Here is a 20526-nt window from a genome sequence, read left to right as displayed (position 1 = left end):
AATAATATAGAATATAGAAATAATATAAATAATTCACCCAATAAAGTACAAAACAATGGGCGTGGAAGATTAACAAACAACGCAGTCTCTATAGAAGAAGTTGGTAAAATAAATGTAAACAATGTAGATAAAGAGATAACATTGATGAGGAAGTAAAAAACTACAAACATACAAATAATGAATAAGATTATGCAGAAGAACAACCTGAGAAGATGAAGAAGATAAATAGACAAAAACGAAAGAAATATGTGCACAGAAACTGAATACGAATAAAAAATATGCAATAATACATATCCTATTTATACACGAACTAAGAAGATTTTTTGAATTTTTTATAGATTAAAACTTAGTTTTTAAAGCTTTTAACAAAACAATCATTGGTTCGTTTGTAGACCCAAGAAATTAATTAATCTTAATAGATATAATAATAAATGTTATTAATAGCGTTAACAATTTCGGATGCAGAAAATAATAGTATTGTTAATAGGCTTAACAATTACTCACGTAGAAAGTACTGAATATTAATACAGCTGTTTGACACAAAAAAATTTAAACTCTTTTCCTACCTATTTGAAAAGTTACTAAATGAAAAAATATTTCAAAGTGGTTTCAAGTGCGAACACAAAATGGATATTGAAGAAGAGAGTGACACAAAATGAATATTATGTGTTTTATCATGTATTTTATAAAACTTTTTTTTAAATTTTTATAAAACAAATTCGATTTATTTCCAGCTTTTGCAAGTTCATCCATTCAGTATGTTTGCCATTTCTGGAAATCGTGTTACCCGATAGCTTAAGGTTATTCTTTTTGAATTGTGATATTAAAATATTAAATTAGCCTTTAACTTGACGAGATAAGATATTATTACTATCAAATGTTCCTACCACTAATTTATTACCAATTTAATATAGGGGTAAGATATTGTAACAACTAAGTAGAGTTACTACCAATCAATTTTACCGTTAGATTGATTTTTTATCCGATGGTCCTGATTTGATTCTTATATAGCCCGTCACTCTTCCTTTCTCTCCCCCCTTCTCTCTCTTCCCTTCTCTCTAACTGTACTCTTTACCACCGACGCCGCTGCACATAGCCGCCATCGCGCCGCCCACTCCACCGCCGCCTCCCTTCTCTCATGATTGAACTAGAGATAGACAAGGTGAATTGTATGATAACAGCAACTGCCATGGCCTTAGATTATTCGCTCTTAAGGTTAAAATCCCTAGAAAGAGTTAAGTGATTACGATACCAAGCGACTGAGTTTTGATTAATTTAGAATAATCGATCAAAAGTCATTAATCTAGGTAAACAATTGAAAACAAAGGTAAATCAAAACCTAATTACGTCTTTATTTTTAAATAATTAATTCAAACAAGTTCAAAGACCCAAAACACATGAAGAGAAAATGCTAATCAGATTGATCCTTTTTGGTTATCGATCCAAGTTTAATAATAATGCAGGTAGTTCTTTCATAAATTTTATATATTGAATAAAAACACCCGAACTAGTTTTCTTTACCACGTTTCATAATTTTGGGTTGTTACACTTTTGGAGTAAGGCGTCGGTGCCAGTACAAATGCTATTTGCCTTCTGACTATGTAACTCAAGAATGCGATCTTGAATCTCATTAAGTAGATCACCACATTGTAGGTTATTGTCTGAAATGGGACGGCGGCTATGGGCAGCGACGGCGGCGGTAGAGAATAAAGTCAGATAGAAAAGATGGGCTATATAAGGATCAAATCAGGACCGTCGGATCAAAAAATCAATCTAACGGTGAGATTGATTGGTAGTAACATGGTAGTAACCCTACTTGGTTGTTACAATATCCTACCCCTTTAATATAATTATGTATTACCGATAATACATTAAAAACTGTTTTTCTTTTGTTCTCTTCAAAAATTTTCCGAGATTGTCTACTGAAAAGTGAAATCCAATAGCTAAAAAGTGATAATAAATTGATAATAAGAATATTTGATAGTAAAAATATCTTACCTCCAACTTCATTATTATTTTTAAAAGCCATTATGTGAATAGTTATTACAGCATTGTTTACTGTAAACACTTCTTAGTTTATCTTCCTTGTGTTTACTCCCTCAAAAAAGTTTATCTTCCAAGTTTTGTTACATTCTTATAGGGGGCGTTTGATAGAAGATAATTTTTTTTTATCCGGAATCTCGATTTTCAAAAATATAATTTTTACGTTCAGTTTACGATAATATCCAAAAATTTAAAATTTAAAAAAATTCAGTTTCAATCCCGAAAAAAACCTCGTACCAAACGCCCCACAGGGATAAGTTATTTTTACAAAATCAAAATTTACAAAATATTACAAATTATACTATATATTATAGGTACTATATATTACTACATATTTAAATAATAATATTATTCATAATACATAATGTAATTTTAAGAATTTATAACATTGAAATTTGTAAATATGATCATTGTCATTCTTATATGCACTTTAATTTGAAATTTTTAATCTTTGATATTTTTCATTAATTAGAGTACAAATCTGTCAATATATAATATAAAATGATCATGATCTTGATGTTGTGTTTGACTGATGCATAAAAACAAAAACTCATCTTCATTATTTACTCCTACTCGGTTCAATACTTTAATGCTTTCATTGATGTTTCCAACCATTAACATATACCAACCCCAAGGAAAGGAGCGCCAAAACTTTCCACCCACTCCAACGGTGGCCCTTAAAAACTCTTAACCTCACTCAGTACGCACGCACGGTCTTTTGAAGTTAGTTCAGAATCAGGAACTTCACTCACTCCCTCAACCCACTCACAGTTCCTTTGCCAATGGCCGCTCACAGACTCGCTCTGATCATTCAAAACCCTTCAAACGACGATGAGTTTCTGCTCGTGAAGCAGTCTCGCCCTCCCAAATTCCAAGATGAAGAGTACGATTCTTTCGTCGATTCTGATCTCTGGGACTTGCCCTCCGCGCAGTTGAACCCGCTGCAAGCAGAATTGGAGCCCCCGTTTGAGGTGGAAATTGCGGATTCCCATTCAGAGGAGGTCAATTTGAGGGAATTCGACATCCGTTCGGCTCTCAACGAAGTAGAGTTCTTGAGTTTTAGATTTATTTATTTATTTGAGTTTTTATGCTTTGGTGATGATGAATTCGTGTTAAATGGTTTTGAAATTAGGTGTTTCGGCAAATAGGTTTTGGGGCAGTTGAAGGGACAGAGTGGAAGTTCTATAAGTATGCGAAGGAAGCTGCGTTTGGACCCGGTTTGCCCGTTAATACAGTCTTCATTGTGGGAAAATTGATAGCTGAGGACAAGGACTTTCGAGGTTTGCTTGTATTTCCAGTTTGTTGTAGTTGACATTGCAATTATTATTATTATTTTATTTTAGTAGAAGATGTATGAATTGGGTTGTGTGCTATCAATTTTTTGAGCAATTATATTGATTTTTTTGTGTGCTCATGCCCTAAGATGGTGATGCTGGTTTGTTTACCATGTCCAGCTAGTCTGTCTGTTACTCTGTTTTGTTCAAATTAGAGAGTGTTGAGAGCAAATTCTTTTTTAAGAAAATATGTTAACAAGTAAACGTAATGTCTTAATGTTTAACCTTTTGATATGCATTGGAAAGCTGTATTGTGTTTGTGTCTTTTAGTTTGTTTTTATTTGGAAAAGTTCCTCTTCCTCTTTCATCTCGATAAATTTTTTTATTTTCAGTGTATGATATAGATTGGGGAGTAGTACAAAAGATAAACGTCAAACAGAAACAGGCAGAATGGGAGACGTGTCAGGGGCTTAATATTTTGCATATCCACAGCATGTGGTTGACTTCTCTGGTGTCGCAGAACAACAGTTCAATATTATCTGACACTGAGAGAGGCTTGGAATTTTCCAAGTTCGGGTCCAATCTGTTTCTTTTATTTTCATTTCTTTCGAGTGGATGGGTGGCTGATTGATGTCTCAGTGGAAAAAAAATGAAAGTGGCTTCTGTTTTGCAAATGCTTTTCCCACAGATGAGTCCTTGTTATTAGTGTAGTATCTGCTAGTGATGTAGATAGTTTAAATGAATAGCAACTGATTCACTAAAATCAATATGAATGTTTACTTTCATGCAATGTTAATCTTTCTTCGCCTATATCTTTTTTAAATGTGAATGCGATAATATGTTTACAACATGTGTGATTAATTGTAGAATTGTATAACTCTATATGCAGATTCTTATAAATGGATGTCCGTTCAAAGCTGTCTTAACTGGCTTCTGGAAGTGAAACCACAAGGTGATCGTGTTGGACCGTTGGTAGTTGTTGGTCTTATTAATGACACATCTGTCTCCACAAAGTGGAAAGTCCCTCCAGCCATAAACTATCAGGTTTGCTTTCTTTAAATTTCCTCTGTTTCCATGGTGGGGCATTTATTGGGAATTAAAATTTTAGAAATAAATCTGGAAGCAGTTATATAGGAGAAGCTTTGCTTTCAAAAATTAGGACAAGAATTTCAAATGACCTATAAGCCACTTGTTTTTAGTGGAGATTCTAAGATATCTTATTAAAGGAAGTCTCATAGAGACGGATAATCTCCATAAATATTAATTTTCCAAACCCTGTCATGTCTTTTTTTAAATTATTTAATGCTAAGGCAAGACTCTAGTGTTGAGATTTGTCATATGGTTTGCTTCCTAGATTTCCACCGCCCTCCTATGTATTCACTGCCAAATGTGCTAACTCACTTTGTTAACTGCTTATTAGTTCAAAGGATAAAGAACCTCCTCCAGATCAGTGAGTTGTTGAAACTTAAAAATGTCACATGTACTGTTCATTTTCAGCAACTCAAAATTTACATCTTAAACTATTTATTCAAAGATTATAGCTGCAGTTTGATATTCGTGTACAAAGGAAAGGAGAAAGAGGAAGTTTACTTTTTATTATTCCAATTCATTATGTTTATGATCTGGTGCAAAATGAAGATTTATTTTCATTTTCAGGAGTACCCGCCTGGTGTTATACTTATACCTATGGGAAGTAGGACAGCAAAGCCTTTTTGCACAACAAACTTGGTTGTGTTTGCACCTGAGAATGTTCCAAATGATTCCGAGGATAATAATTTTATTGCATGTGGAGATGCACTAATAATTGATCCAGGATGTCTATCAGCATTCCATGGAGAGGTATAGTTCCACATAACAAACAAGCTTGTGCAGTTAGTCCATGTCATTTTGGCCTTTGAGTCATCTTTTACCCTTCTGTTTTTTATTCCATGTTTATGGGATGCATTTCATTTCTATACTTCCTTCACACTCGATTATTCTGATTTGACTGTTTCTTAATATAACTTAAAATTACTTATTGATAGCAAAAACAGAAACAAATCCTATTTGTTTGAATTTATCTGCTTTTTTTTTTTTTTTTCTTTTTTCTGCTCAAATACAAGTGGTAGGATTTTTGAGGAATTTACATGGAGAAATACTTTCTGATGTTTTGCCACCCTCCCCCTAATATCCTACCTTCTATGAATCCATCCTTTCCCCTGTATATAGTGGTTAATTTCCACATTATCTGATTTTGAAATTTTCCTACTTTTCAATTAAATCTTAACATATTACTCTGTAATTATCAGCTAAAGAAAGTTGTAGCCGCATTGCCAAGAAGGCTAGTGGTCTTTGTCACTCATCATCATCGTGACCATGTAGATGGTAAGTTTTTGCTAAAACTGTAGTGAATTGTATTCTTTTTTAGGGTGATTATGCATGAGTATAGGTGGTGAATGGTGAGGAAGTCATCATAAATAATCCTTTTTACTTTGTTATTTCTTTACTAAAGCTAAGGGAGAACCAAAAAGAAGCTAAGGACATAATCTTATCTTTGTTGGTTCTGCAATCAAGTGTACCTTGTAAATCATCACTTTTTTCTCTCTTCTGGCATAAGCAATTGTCTGTAATGGATACTCTAGTACTTGGAGACTTACATTTCAAATGTTTTTATAAATTAAATTGTGAGTATACTCTTTTAATTCTCGTATTTTCACTCTTTATGACAGGTCTCTCAGTTATCCAGAAGTGCAATCCTGATGCTACTTTGTTAGCACATGAAAATACCATGCATCGCATAAGCAGAGGTTTAATGTTAGTTTTTGTTTTTATTTCTATAATGTTCTTCGAGACACTTTGCAAACATGAATTTTTCCTTCCTAGTTTTGCGTTAAGCAACTAGAACAGATAATAAAATAAAATTATGCTGCTAGATTAGCTACATGCATCCATGCTGAAATGAAATATTTTCTTTATTTGTCATAAATGACATATCTTTGCTATCATGACTTTGCTATGAATTTTAAAATGGTCGCATTAGAATAGCAAAACCCAACTTTTGGTACCTTCTGCATTAGGACTTGTTTGGCAAGAGATGCTATAGGGTATGCTTGGTGTATTTTTATGCAATAAGAATCTAGATGCGGTGGTTATGGGGGAAATTTCCAGATAAGAGGGAGGAAGCAGTACATCTGGTTGCATTAATTTTTGTGTGTGATGGATATTAATTTTTTGCACCGAGGTCCTGAGGATTAGAATTCTCCTAACACGGTGTTTGGATGGAATCATTAAAAAATGGAATTTATTTGATTGATTTAGAAACCAATTACCATATTTGTAACTCATTTAAAAAATAATTTGAATTGATTTACAAATTAATTTCATGTTTGGAACACATCACAAAAAAATCAAATTTATTTTATTTTAATAATTTTGTGCTTTCCTTTAACAGCATCCTTACGAAGATGCAAGGGTAAGGCTAGACCCTTGCAAAGTTAGGGAGCCTTTGTGTACTAGGGTTTGTCCTTAATTTTATGCTTCTTCCCATCACTTAGAATAATATGATTTCTCTCTCTCAAAATCTAATAAGGGAAAAATCATCAATTCAAATAATTAAAACAAATAAAATCAAATCCACTCATATTCCACCAGATTTGAGAGGATATCTACATGTACAGACAACTTAAATCCAAAGGATTTCAATCTGAAATCAATTCCTATTTAATAACTTTCTTGACAAATAAAACAAACTAGTTCCCAAGTTTTATAAAGCCGTTAAACTAAATTTCTATGATTACAGGTGATTGGTCACTTGGCTATACCTCAGTTACTGGAGATGAGGACATTTATATTGGTGGTCAGAGATTGAAAGTTATTTTTGCAGCGGTATTTTTCACATGCATAATTCTTTCGTGTATAGTACTGGTTGTGTTGCAATAACTTCAATTTTCTGGACCTTATGTTCTATATAAATTTGAAGACGTCCTTTAAGATGTATGACTAGGGTAATGGCTCATCCACTTCACTGTTTTAACATTACCTTATAGGACGGAGAACTTTTACAAAAAGATCTGTTATAGTTGTACATCAAAAATATTCACGTGCCGTATTTTATGATGAAAGTTAACAATTTAACATGGCATAATGGTTTCTTCAAACATGAACTTGTGTCCATGCTTTAAAACAAAACGCTTTTGCATGAAGAGGTGTCTCGAAGTTGTAAATAAAAAACCATACATGACTGTTTCCCAGTAGTGTGGTGAGAAAATATTAATGTGCATATAGTTTGTGGGAATGTTATATGTTTCCATTTTCTATTTTCACTAATAATTACAAAAATGCCACTTTGTTTCACGTTTTCAAAGATTTGTACATGAAATGGTGAAGGCTGGAAAACAAGAAACAAAGTGAAAATAAGGTGGCAATTTTTTTAATTATTAGTGAAAACAGAATGAAAACAAATAATTTCCACACACCAAACACACCTTTATATTCTTTATAAAATTGCTTCTATTTTCTGATGAAGATGACAATTCTCTTCGGTTCAGGGACATACAGATGGTCATATGGCGCTACTTCACGTGAATACTCATTCATTGATTGTAGGTGATCATTGTGTGGGGTAAGATTCCATACAATACCATGGTTCATACAATAAACAAAGATCAAATTCTTACTATGACATATGCATACACATTCAAATTTCACACACACACACACACATATATATATATAGGGACAGAATCCTTTGATACCGGTGTCAAACTTTTTAACTATTGATTTCCGTGAATTTAACGGTTATAATTTATTGAGTCATATTTATTAATTAATTCTTAATAAATTATAACCGTCAGATTGATGGAAATCAATAGTTAAGATTCAGTGTCAAATGATCTTGTCCCATATATATATATATATATATATATATATATATATATATATATATATATATTTTCTCGTATTTATGCATATTTGGATAGTTGTACAACTTTCCATGCATTTGAATACCTTATCTGGGACAATGTCTCGGTTGGACTGTTGTAAATACTTGAAATTGTAGTAAACAAGTTTTTTTGTTATGACGTCTTTTTCTCGGTTGAAGTGCATGGGGAGTTGTTTCTGCACTAATTTATACTAATTACTAATTAGTTTATTATTTTATCAAAAACAGAAAAAGGCCTATTGAACAAGTTGGTTAAGTTTGACAGTTTATGAGACTATTGAAATTAGCTTGTTTGCTGTCTAGAAGTAAATAAGACTGCTTTAGCTACATTCGGATGCTCCTCCTTTTATTTTTATGTCAATTAATTTATTAAAAGCACAGATACAGGGAGGACACAGATATGATAGGATTATTATAAGAGGATCATTCAATTTGATTTACCTCTGCGAAAATCCTCTTCTCAAAATTTAACCAGGGAATAGGTAGTCTACATAGATTTGATTTAAAGAAAGAAATGGTTTGGGATGCTAAAATTTGTGTCATATTGTTCAATGTCCAAGCCGTCTAATTTCCTCTTTGCAGTTCCAATATTTTCTATGACCTACATCATCTTCAAGGTCGTTTTGTTAATCACTCCACTCTACAAATATGTTATTTCACTTTTGTTTCAGTCAGGGAAGTGCTCTCTTGGACGTAACTTCAGGTGGAAATATGACTGTAAGTGCAAAAAGACCGAGTATGTTGGACATGCCTATGTTCTTGTTATTATTTATAGACAACGCCAAAAATATTATTATTGACTATGAGTAAGACCCATTACTCTGCATTGCTGGCTTCAACTTCTCTAAATGAATGATGCACTCCCTGCAGTTTAGATAATAAACTGCACTTTAACAAAGCAACCATTGATAAAAGAAAAGAATTTAATAATACCTGTGAATTAGATGTCTTAATATTATTGTCATTTGCAGGAATACTTTCAAACCACATACAAATTTCTGGAGCTTTCACCACATGCTTTAATACCAATGCATGGGAGAGTTAATCTCTGGCCAAAGCAGATGCTGTGTGGATATCTTAAGTATTAACCATCAATCAATTCATTCCCTTAACTGAACAAGTTATTATTTATAGTTGATATTTTATATCAGTCACCAACTGTGTGAGGATTGTTGTCATTATTTTCAGGAATCGTAGGAGTAGAGAAGCTAATATCTTGAAAGCAATTGATGGTGGAGCGAAAACATTGTTCGACATTGTTGCGTATGTATATTGTGATGTTGACCGCCGTGCCTGGATTGCTGCATCATCAAATGTGAGGCTCCATGTGGATCATCTAGCCCAGCAACATAAGTTACCAAAGGTAAATAACAAATAAGCTTTAAGCTTTAAACACTTCCCACGTATCTTTGAGAAATTCTTAGTATCTATTGGTGAAAAATCCACCGAGCCCATGGGCATATAAGGCCTAGGAATTCTGGCCTTGTCAGCTTTCTCTGCTTGGTTGTTGTCATTCACATTCACTGCATGCTCTGCTTCTCTACCTTTACTCTCTGTTCCCAGAGAGATTTTTACATACTCTGGGAGTATTACACCACTCCAGTAAGAATGTAGCATGTGACACCGCAATGCATAACCATATATGCCATTGGATCAAAAATAAAATACTTACAAATTTAAACAGTTATAAAACTGCCTTAGAGTATTACTCTGGGAGTATATAATGATTTCTTCTCTTTCCTGCCCGCGCTCTTCTCTCTTTCATGCTCTCTCCTCCTGGTTTGCGTTTGTCTTGTCTTATACGCTCCAGTTTTGTTGTATTTATCTTTTTCCGTTTTTTCCCTTGTAAAACTAAGGGAATATTTTCCTTTTTTATGTGATATTTGTTTTGAAAAATTATAACAAAAAAAGAAGATAATTATATCAAATTTTAAACTTCTCAAACTAACACAAATAAAATAATATTTCTTTTAATAACTTCAGAAAAATATTTCTGCAGTTACTGCAGATAAGTTATCTGCATTTACTCCCAAAATGACGTCGTTTTGGGATTGAAATATTAAAAAATTATAATTATAGAGACTATAATAACCCTGAAATAAATTAAAATTACAAAAACACCATGATTTCTGCCCAAAACGACATCGTATTGGGCTTACTGCAGAAAAAGCGAACCCTAATAATTTTATACAATTTAAACTCAATATCAATTTTATATATATATATATGACAAAAATATTTTTCTCTTTGCGGTAGAAAAACTTTGTTTGCCATAGACACATTTTTATCGGTATCTGACATCGAATCCTGTTTTTTTTTTTTTTAAAAAAAAATGAGGATCCATTATTAGATCCTGGTGAATATGTATCTATGGCAGATAAATCTTTTTGCCATAGCTGCAAAAAGATGGAACCCTATATATATATATGTGTGTGTGTGTCAATGGCAGACAAAGTTTTTCTATCACAAAGAAATTTTTTTTTTGCCATATATATATATATGAATATAGGGAAATAATTATCTCATGTTGCATGAGATAATTATCTCATGCAACAGAGACAAAGTAGTGGGGTCCATTATTTTTTATTATTTTTTAAAAAGTAGTGGACTCCACTGTCTTATCTTTGTTGCATGAGATAATTATCTCATGCAACATGAGATAAATAGATCCTATATATATATATATATATATATATATATATATATATATATGGGAAAAGTATTTCTCCAATCACTGGAGATAAAGTTATCTCCAGTGAGCTCAAAACGACGTCGTTTTTATAAGATTAAAAAATTATAATGATAAAGACTAATATAACCCAGTAATGTATTAGAATTACAAAAACACTTTGATTTCCGTCCCAAACCGACGTCGTTTTGGGCTCACCTGAGATAATTTATCTCCATTGACTGGAGAAATCCTTTACCCTATATATATATACCCTATATATATATATATATATATATATATATATATATATATATAGGTTTATTGTTTCTCAAATTGTTTGAGATAACTTTATCTCCGGCTACTAAATCATAACCGTACAAAGATGGATCAATGGTGATGAAGGAAGAGAGAGAAAAAAGGAATCATAACCATTCAAAGGTGAATCAATTAATATAAGGAAATAAATAAACAAAACGACGTAGTTTTATATATATATATATTGGGGAAGGATCATCATATACCATATAATAATAACAAATCTTACACCCAATTTTAATTGTGGATCTACTCGCATCTAAATGCTCTAATTTATTAGTCACATCAAGTGGAATCAATAATTAAAATTAAGAGTATAATTACACGCGTATAAAATGATCTTGCCGCATATATATATATATTAGAGATAATATGTCATCTTAAGTTTTTTAAAAAATTGTTGTATTTGTTTATTAAATTGTATCTTTTCATATCAATTCCTCGTGTCCATATTTATACAACATTATTTTATTTCATACCTTAGGTTTGTATGCATGTCAATCATTTGTGAGATTTACTTTTATTATACCGGCGGACACTTCCTAGCATAGAGCTGAGATGCAGCAGTATATACTAAGTTACATACTTTTCTTACAAAAGAAATTCATAGAAATGCCACACGAATTATTGAAAGCATGCTATTTAGTTAATGATATCTAACAATTATTTTTTATTGTATGATATCTAATTTCTATTATATTATGTATGATTCATTTATTTTTATAATATCATTATTTCTTGTTGATTATTTTTATTGGACCTGAAAAATAACCTAGAGCCTTGACTGACTTGATGTACAGTCTGGATTTGATATGCATGCAATGCTTACTCCATATATCTTTTTTCGGCTCTCTCCATTATTCTTTGTTTTCCTTTCCTACTTTAGCAAAAGCTTTGTCGTGCTTCAATAAAATACAAAATAACCCCCTCTTGTAAATAGGACAAAATGGTTATCTGACTGTTCAAATAATGTGAAAAATTCGCTTCATAAACTGCCAAATACCTCTGCTCAATATCTAATCTACAATAGACATATAGAAAATAATCTACCTGTTTTCATGTTCATATGTGATTATTTTGGGTAGTGTCTTGAGAAAATTCTTCAACAAGTATATTTGAATTAGTGATAAACTAACATTCGGAATTCTATGCAACTTAGACAATGTGTGTGAGAATGTGCAGGATTTTTCTCTAGAGACTTACAATTCCAGTTTGGCTGCATTTGCTGACAATGTGGGTAAACTATAAGTAGGAATAGCTGCAATGGCTACCTATCAGCTTCTTCCATTTCATTTTCTCTGGAAAACGTGTATCTCTATCCTCAAAGTTCATTGTTTGCGTTGAAATTGCTCTAAATAATGGGAACTCCAAGAAATAGTTGTATGAAATATATAGCTTGTGTAATAATCTGAGAGAGGAATTACTTGTGAGGTTGGCTGTTATTGCCTCGTGGAACTGACAGGACATAGTGCACCTATCCTAGGATTTTTCATTCCAGAAGTTCAACAGTACCTGTGGACTGCATTTTCTATCTCGATGGATGTGGGCTTACACTAGTGGCAGTTTACATCTGGGGAAATCTTCATTTCTTATTGGTGGTGTTTTGGCTGGCGTTGCTGTATTGTACTCTCTCAAAAGCAAGTTCAGTAAATAGAAAGGTGTACCTACATAGGAGTATGTGGTGATCGTGCTTGAACTGTTGGCGGCTAGTTTTTATTCGTTTGCCGTTAAGTTTTAAAATGATTGTTGGTGCAATTTGGACGAGCATAGTACTACTGGTTGGTCTTCCGTGGTTTGTGTCTTCCGAAGAACATCTCTCGTGGGCATCCTGACCCTGACAAGGTCGAGGCATCTCTCGTGGGCATCCTCTTTCCCTATATGTATACATTAGTGTGGTGTTTTAGTTCTCTCTTTCTTCCCCTAAGTAAATGCTGCTGGGCTTCTCCTAGGGCGGGACATAGTCTCCTCGATACAAGATAAATACCTTTGCATACAGAAACAAATAAACATTAATGGGCTGTTTGGTACATGGTAATAAAAGGGATACCCAAGAATTTAATAGTGGGAATTATTTATACCCATATTTGGTACGAGGAAAACATAAATTATGCCTTGGAATATTTTGTGATCAGGTATCCATTTAACACTACCGATAGGCCAAAATAAATACCTACTTCCACATGGTAATTTTTTATACCTGTCTACTGGCTATCAATTTACATTTTTTTGCAGACAAAAATACCCTTGTGAGCCCTAGCATAAGTTATGTTCGAAGAAGCTATTTTCCTCTGAATAACAATGTTGCTGTGGAGGTAGCCCATCGACGGAAACTTCTCTGGTTTGTTCGAACATTTTTTGTTGTCTTTGTTGCCTCCGTTTTGTGATGTTTCACAAATCGGTAATATTAGTTTCACAAATCGGTAATATTCCATACTAATATTCCATGCCATGAGTGAAATATATAAACATTTTATGATCTTTATCTACGGGAAGATATACTTGTGGGCAAGGCTGACTTGTTTACATGTGTATGGTAAGGCTAGAATGGCACAATCGCAGTTCAACTGATTGCAGGGAAACCCAGTATGAAATGATGTTGATGAACTTGCGTCCTTTTCCACTCTATAATGGTTGATGAAAAATGGTATGCTGATAACGTGGTTATGGACTTACTTGGTTGATGAAAATTGATGATTTCTTCACGATTTGGGAATATGCAATTTCAAAATCGATACAGTGCAAAATTAGGTCACCAACGAAATGGATTGTTCTTTTGGCACTGCTGTTTTATGAATTTTGTTTCTAAAACATCGTGTTTAAAGTTATCTATTACGAGGGAGCGAGGGTAGTTTCGTAAAAGTTACTTATTTTTTCAGTAATATTTTAACATCAACCAAACACCCGTACAATAAAATTAATAAATATTTTCGGTAATATTTTAGCCTACCAAACACTCTTTTCGTATTATTTTCGGTCACCTTTTTTTCCAACTATATTTTTAGTAATCGTGATACCCATATACTAAAAAAATTACTCTTATACCAAACGTCCCAACTCCCAAGGGGTTATTAGATATTCCGAACCATGTCAGGGTAGATTCTTAGATTCATTTGATTGATTTTTTCTCAAAGGAAAAGTAAATTATATGCAAACCTTAAACGCGTAAGCCATGGAAACCAGCCTAAAGTTATAATATTTTGGAATGTAAGAGGACGTAAACATTAAATGGAACTGCCGTGTTAGGCATGAATTGAAGTCATCAAAATTTTAGAAGGGGTGGCTTGATGTTTGCTTATATATATATATATATATATATATATATATATATATATATATGAAAGTATTAAATGTGAGGAATCATAATATACAAAAGATGAAAGCATTAAATATGGAGAATTATAACTATACATCTTGTTGTACGTAAAGCGGCTGTGAAAATGATTATATATATATGGGAAAAACTATTCTTATGTCACACGAGACAAATTTTTTCTCCTACACATCCTTCGATAACTGTGTCACTTTTTTCTTTTCTTTTATTTTATTTTTTCAGGTGGTGGAGCCCACTAGTTTGTCTTTATGACATTAGATAACTATCTCCTTTAATATGAGATTAATAAAACCCTATATATATAGAGGAAGGTTATACTTACAACTTTTTTTTTACAACCTCTTACAACCATATCTTAACACCGTTGATTTTCGCCAATCAACGATTATGATTTTCGCAAATTAAACTCATTAATTAATTATTAATTCTCAATAAATGATAACCGTTGATTGGCAAAAATCAACGGTGTTAAGATATGGTTGTAAGAGGTTATAAAAAAAAGGTTGTAAGTATAACCTTCCTCATATATATATATATATATATATATATATATATATATATATATATATATGGGCTTATCATTTCTCAAACTGCTTGAGATAATCTTATCTCCGGCTACTAAATCATAATCGTACAAAGATGGATCAATGGTGATAAAGGAAGAGAGAGAAAAAGAGAATCATAATCATTCAAAGGTAAATCAATTAATATATAGGGAAAAATATTTCTCAAGCAGTTTGAGATAAATTTATCTCCGGCTACTCCAAAACTACATCGTTTTATTTATTTATTTTCTTATATTAATTGATTTACCTTTGAATGGTTATGATTCCCTTTTTCACTCTATTTCTTTATCACCATTGATCCATCTTTGTACGGTTATGATTTAGTAGCCGGAGATAAGATTATCTCAAGCAGCTTGAGAAACGATAAGCCCATATATATATAGGATATTTTGACAACAGTATTAAACTTTAAAATTTGACACCAAATCCTAATCGTTGATTTCCGCCAATCAACGATGATCATCTATTAGAAATTAAACTTATTAATTAATTATTAATTCTCAATAAATGATAACTTTTGATTGAGATTTTAAAGTATTGGATTAAGATTCTAGGGGTTGTATTGGATTGAGATTTTAAAATATTTTAATGGATTGTTTTAGGATAAAAAAATTCATTAGTATTTAATTAAGATTTTAAAAGATTGAAAAAAAAAATCATGTAATATTCGATTAGAATTTTAAAATATTATTTTAGAGTCTGTTCAAATCTGGTGGTATTTAATCAAGATTTTAAACAAAGGAAAACAATCTTTTGGTATTGATGAATTTGACGACTTTAATGGATTTTTTATTGGTGTGAATTTCGTGAGATTTTTTAGTGATAAATATAAATAAGATGTTTCTTCCACAATCTTACCATAATCCCTAGGGTTAATAAGTTTGGCTAGATTCCTCTGCATTTACCGTGTGTTGAAAAACTGTCATTCCACAACTCGCTCCATCGGCGGTTGTGATCAGAGAGTGGTGTGAACTACACTTTCAAACCTTGTAGGAGTATCAGGGCAAGCAAGATAGCTTTTAAAGAAATCAAGAACAATGTCTTCAACAAGTAAACTTGAGTCTTTTGGTGTTCTAATTTTATATAATCCTACTTTATAGTTTTTTACGCTTTGATTGTGAAGTTCTATGAGGAAGGAATCAATTCCCCATATAAAAAATTTATGTTAGCAAATTATAAAATGTTATTATTCAAATTAATAAAATAAAACTTTCTTCTAAAATAAAGTTAATATAAAAAACAGCATTATGAAAATTTGACCATGTGGAAGAAAAACACGAACTTGTCCAGAAATAATTGGTCAAAGAAAGGGATTGGCTTCAAATTAGCATCATAGGCGGCAACGGAATTTCTTGTCTGCATTCCATGTTGCTGCCCAAATCATTTGCGTCGAAAACATCTGAATAACATATTAACCACGACCTCACCCTTTCGTTTTCAGGGAATTTTTTAATAAAGTCCCTGTCTTTATTTATTGGTGAACTTCTTTTTTATTTATTTACACTCCTCTTTTTCACCATTTTCCCCTCTCTTTCTTGATGCTGTTTCCGAAGGATTTCTCATTGGCAGAACAGAGAGTCCAAAAGTTTAGAAAAGCAAAAAAAGATATATTAATAAATAATTATATTTATTAAAGATTATTTGTAAACTATTCAAGTAGATGATTGCTATTACAAAATAGTTAAATGATTGCTAAGGAGATTTGGTCTCCAATCGACTTTTATAGTAAAGTCGGCAATTGATTTTAATAAAATAAAATTTTATAGTAGAGCTTTACTGCTTTTTTCTCATTTACCATTCGAATCAAAGTAATGAATAATTTACCGTAGAAGAATCTAAAAAAAATCGACAATTAATTATTTTCATTATTGATTTTATTGTAATCATAATTCAAGTGACATTAATTTTAATAAGTGAAATTTATTATATGGCAAATTAATTTACCGTAGAAGAATCTAAAAAAAATCGACAATTAATTATTTTCATTATTGATTTTATTGTAATCATAATTCAAGTGACATTAATTTTAATAAGTGAAATTTATTATAAGTCCAATTTGCCAGCAATCATCATTAAGTATTGTGTGCATTGTTGTTAAAATTTCAATTTATCACTACGATTTTAGGATTTTATTTCATCAAAACGATTTTACTGATATTCCAAACGCTTTTATGTTTTTATGATTTTTTTACAATTCTTTTACATTATGATTTTACGTTTTACAATTTTTTTAATTTCCTTCCGATTTTACTTAAGATTTCGATTTTAACAACATTGATGGTGTGCACCCAATTATACGTACGTTTCATTCTATTTACTGTTACATACTTGTATTTTCTTTATTTTTCCAGTGTCATTTTTTTTTCCGCCTTTTAATTGTTTGGCATGCTGACCTCTTTTCTATGTATCTTTTAATTGCCGAACACGTGCATTATTTTCAACATGTTGGTTTTGATCGTTAGAATGTTGACTTTGCTAAAGAGTATTCAATATGCTGCCACATGCGTGGTGCCTTCTTTCTGGGTTCCATTTTATTGGTGCGATCACTTAACAAAATGTCTTCTCATCCTTAAGGATCCATAAAACACGTAACAAAGCGACGCGTTAAAAACCTTTGTCCTTGGCGGCTACGTAACCTAGTCTTCGTCGTAACATAAATTTTCAATGCCAAAAATTTCCACTAAGAAAAAGTCTATGTCGTTTTTTAAATATTGCACCGTACCAGTAACAGATGGCACCATAATACAATAACAACAGAACCCGCATCTTGTCATAATTTTCAACGTAATAATTTGTGGCTTCCCATTGGGTCTGTGTGGTATATTTATTGATTTCTTTGTAACATTATGTTAATGATCTTCTACAGGTTTCCAAAACCAACGGTAACAGTTTCCGTGTTTGGCAAGTTCATCTTTTAAAGAAGCTGTTATTATTTCTAGAAGAGAAGAAAACTAAGGGCAAATATAAAGTGCGCATCAAAGAGACAGAGTGGTCTTTAAAGCCATCATCACCTGTAGAATGGGTGTTAGTGGCATAAAATTGAGCCAAGGGAGATAGCTTTTCAACTTCCTTTTCTATCATTTTCTGAACTTCTAGAGCTTTCTGTCCTATCTTCTTTCTCTATCACCCCTTTCAGTGTCCATCGTATTTTGGATCAGTTTTACTCTAGGTGATCCTTACCTTCATTTGATTTTGTTGATTACGGTCTATGACTATAAAGATTTTTTTAATTAGAAGTTAAGTTTGTTGCTGATATTCTTTGAAGTATTTCATCAGAGTATAAAAAACCATAGACAGATCTTTTTTAAGTCATATATATATTTCTAATTGTTCTTGTTCCCCCAAAATGAAGGGCTCAAATAATCAATACCCATTAAACTCTTTTTCCAAGCTTTTCAATATTCAACTCCACTTTGTTCAATTTCTTACTTATGTGCTCATTTTGGGGTTTGGAGTAACCTTTGGAATCATCATCAGTTTCTATCTTAAAGACTGCACCTTAAGTCTACAATTCACTCAGTTGTCACTCTCTGCCTTACCGCGAACAACGCCAGCTTTGCCACCACCAATTGCAAAACCAGAAATATCCAATCACAGTCACGTAGGATTGAAGGAGTTCCTTAAGATTCCTCAAGTTATGCATGATATGGATGATGAGGAATTGCTATGGAGAGCTTCAATGAATGCAAAGATAGCTGAATACCCGTTTGATCGAGTTCCCAAGGTGGCTTTCATGTTCTTGACAAGGGGTCCTGTGTTTTTGGCACCTTTGTGGGAGCAATTCTTCAAAGGGCATGAAGGGTACTACTCAATTTACGTGCATTCCAATCCATCTTACAACTTATCGAACCCGGAGAGTCCAGTGTTTCATGGTCGGAGAATTCCCAGTAAGGTTAGTTTGTTTCTTCTTAAGTTACTTGTTTCATATAATATTGTTCTATTGCCTTGATCTGAATTATGAAAATGATTATTGTTTGGATAATTGAGATGAGTCATAGTGTATAGTCCTATTCAAATGTCTTGTATATTTGTGTGTAGTTATGTAAATTGCTTAATAAAAAGAACAACTAAAGAAAAACCAATCCAGAGGGAAAGGGGAAGAGGAAAATAGAACACAGAACAGAACAAAACAGAGACATTTTAATTATGAAATAAAATTGAGCTTGTGACGTTTGAGCGTTCTTCAGCATTTTCCAAGAAAAATAAAAGGATCATTACAAACCCATCCCACTTGAATTGCCATTCGGCAATCCCATATATTTTAACATTTAAAATGGTAGCTCATGAAGCCCAAAGTTAAGGCACCCCACAACAACTGGTAACAGCTAGCTGCTACTGTATTCGGCAAAACATTACTAGATTCAGTGGATCCTTAAAAGGACAATGATATTTTACTTTTTTTAATGTTAAATTTAGTATGTCATTTCAATTCTTATATGGATTGATTTATTTCTTATCAAAAAGTACTCATCACTATAAGAGTCTCGCGTAGAAAAATAGAATAAAACAGTACAAGAGTCAATTCCCTTAAGAAAATTGTCCACAGATAAATAGGGTACTAGTTTTGATTTCATTTCCATTTGTGAGTTTTGTTTCTGATTAGGCCATAGATTTCTAATTCCAGCAATTTGTTTCAAACTTCATTTGGTATCACATAATGCAGAAAGTGGAATGGGGAAATTGCAACATGGTTGAAGCTGAGCGTCGCTTGCTGGCCAATGCACTTTTGGATATCTCAAACCAACGTTTTGTTCTCTTATCAGAATCATGCATACCTCTATTCAACTTTTCCACCATCTACTCTTACTTAATGAACTCTACCCAAAACTATGTCATGGCTTATGATGAGCCCAGCGCAGTTGGTCGCGGCCGGTACAACTTCCAGATGTTGCCTGATATCAACCTCAGGGAATGGAGAAAAGGTTCCCAGTGGTTCGAAATGGACAGAGAGCTTGCAGTAGAAGTAGTATCTGACAGAAAATACTTCCCAAATTTTCAGAAGTACTGCAAAGGTTCATGTTACGCAGATGAACATTACTTGCCAACATTTGTGAGCATCAAGTTTTGGGAGGGGAATTCAAATAGAAGTTTGACTTGGGTTGACTGGTCAAGGGGTGGTCCACACCCAGCTACATTTGTGAGATCTGAGGTGACTGTTGAGTTCTTAGAGAATTTGAGGAGCAAAAAATGCGAGTATAATGGAAACGGCACCAATGCTTGTTTCCTGTTTGCTAGGAAGTTCATGCCCAGTACTTTGTCAAGGCTCACCGAGATTGCACCAAAGGTTATGCACTTTGAACATTACGATAGGTATAGATACAGAAAGTTATCACTAAAACCAAATTTTTAATTCATTCTTTTCCATCTTGTAAGCTTTTTCATTAATTTAACTGGTAGACTTATTT

At 32.6% G+C, this 20526-nt stretch overlaps 2 protein-coding genes across 3 annotated transcripts; both read left to right on the top strand.

Annotated features, from left to right (window-relative positions):
* Positions 1-2663: 2663 nt before the first annotated feature.
* Positions 2664-13793, top strand: LOC133291829 (uncharacterized). 2 transcript variants are annotated; one of them, XM_061490158.1, is made up of 12 exons: positions 2664-3086; positions 3176-3323; positions 4207-4361; positions 4974-5156; positions 5606-5681; positions 6026-6103; positions 7096-7181; positions 7844-7917; positions 8910-8955; positions 9210-9319; positions 9427-9601; positions 12708-13793. In XM_061490158.1, the coding sequence occupies exons 1-12, from the start codon at positions 2826-2828 to the stop codon at positions 12876-12878; spliced, it is 1563 nt and encodes a 520-aa protein (XP_061346142.1). In that variant the 5' UTR covers positions 2664-2825; the 3' UTR covers positions 12879-13793. The 2 variants fall into 2 exon arrangements, with proteins under 2 accessions (XP_061346142.1, XP_061346143.1); XM_061490159.1 differs by having other exon boundaries at positions 12407-12845.
* A 4220-nt stretch (positions 13794-18013) lies between these two features.
* On the top strand, positions 18014-20526 carry LOC133291832 (glycosyltransferase BC10-like). Its single transcript, XM_061490162.1, has 2 exons — positions 18014-19013; positions 19785-20526. Exons 1-2 carry the CDS (start codon positions 18468-18470, stop codon positions 20469-20471), a joined length of 1233 nt encoding a protein of 410 aa, XP_061346146.1. The 5' UTR covers positions 18014-18467; the 3' UTR covers positions 20472-20526.

The sequence above is a fragment of the Gastrolobium bilobum genome, unplaced genomic scaffold, assembly GCF_033153095.1.
Source record: "Gastrolobium bilobum isolate Gb01-03AN ecotype WA unplaced genomic scaffold, APGP_CSIRO_Gbil_v1 utg182931, whole genome shotgun sequence".
NCBI lineage: Eukaryota > Viridiplantae > Streptophyta > Magnoliopsida > Fabales > Fabaceae > Gastrolobium > Gastrolobium bilobum.
This window is presented reverse-complemented; position numbering and strand designations above follow the sequence as displayed.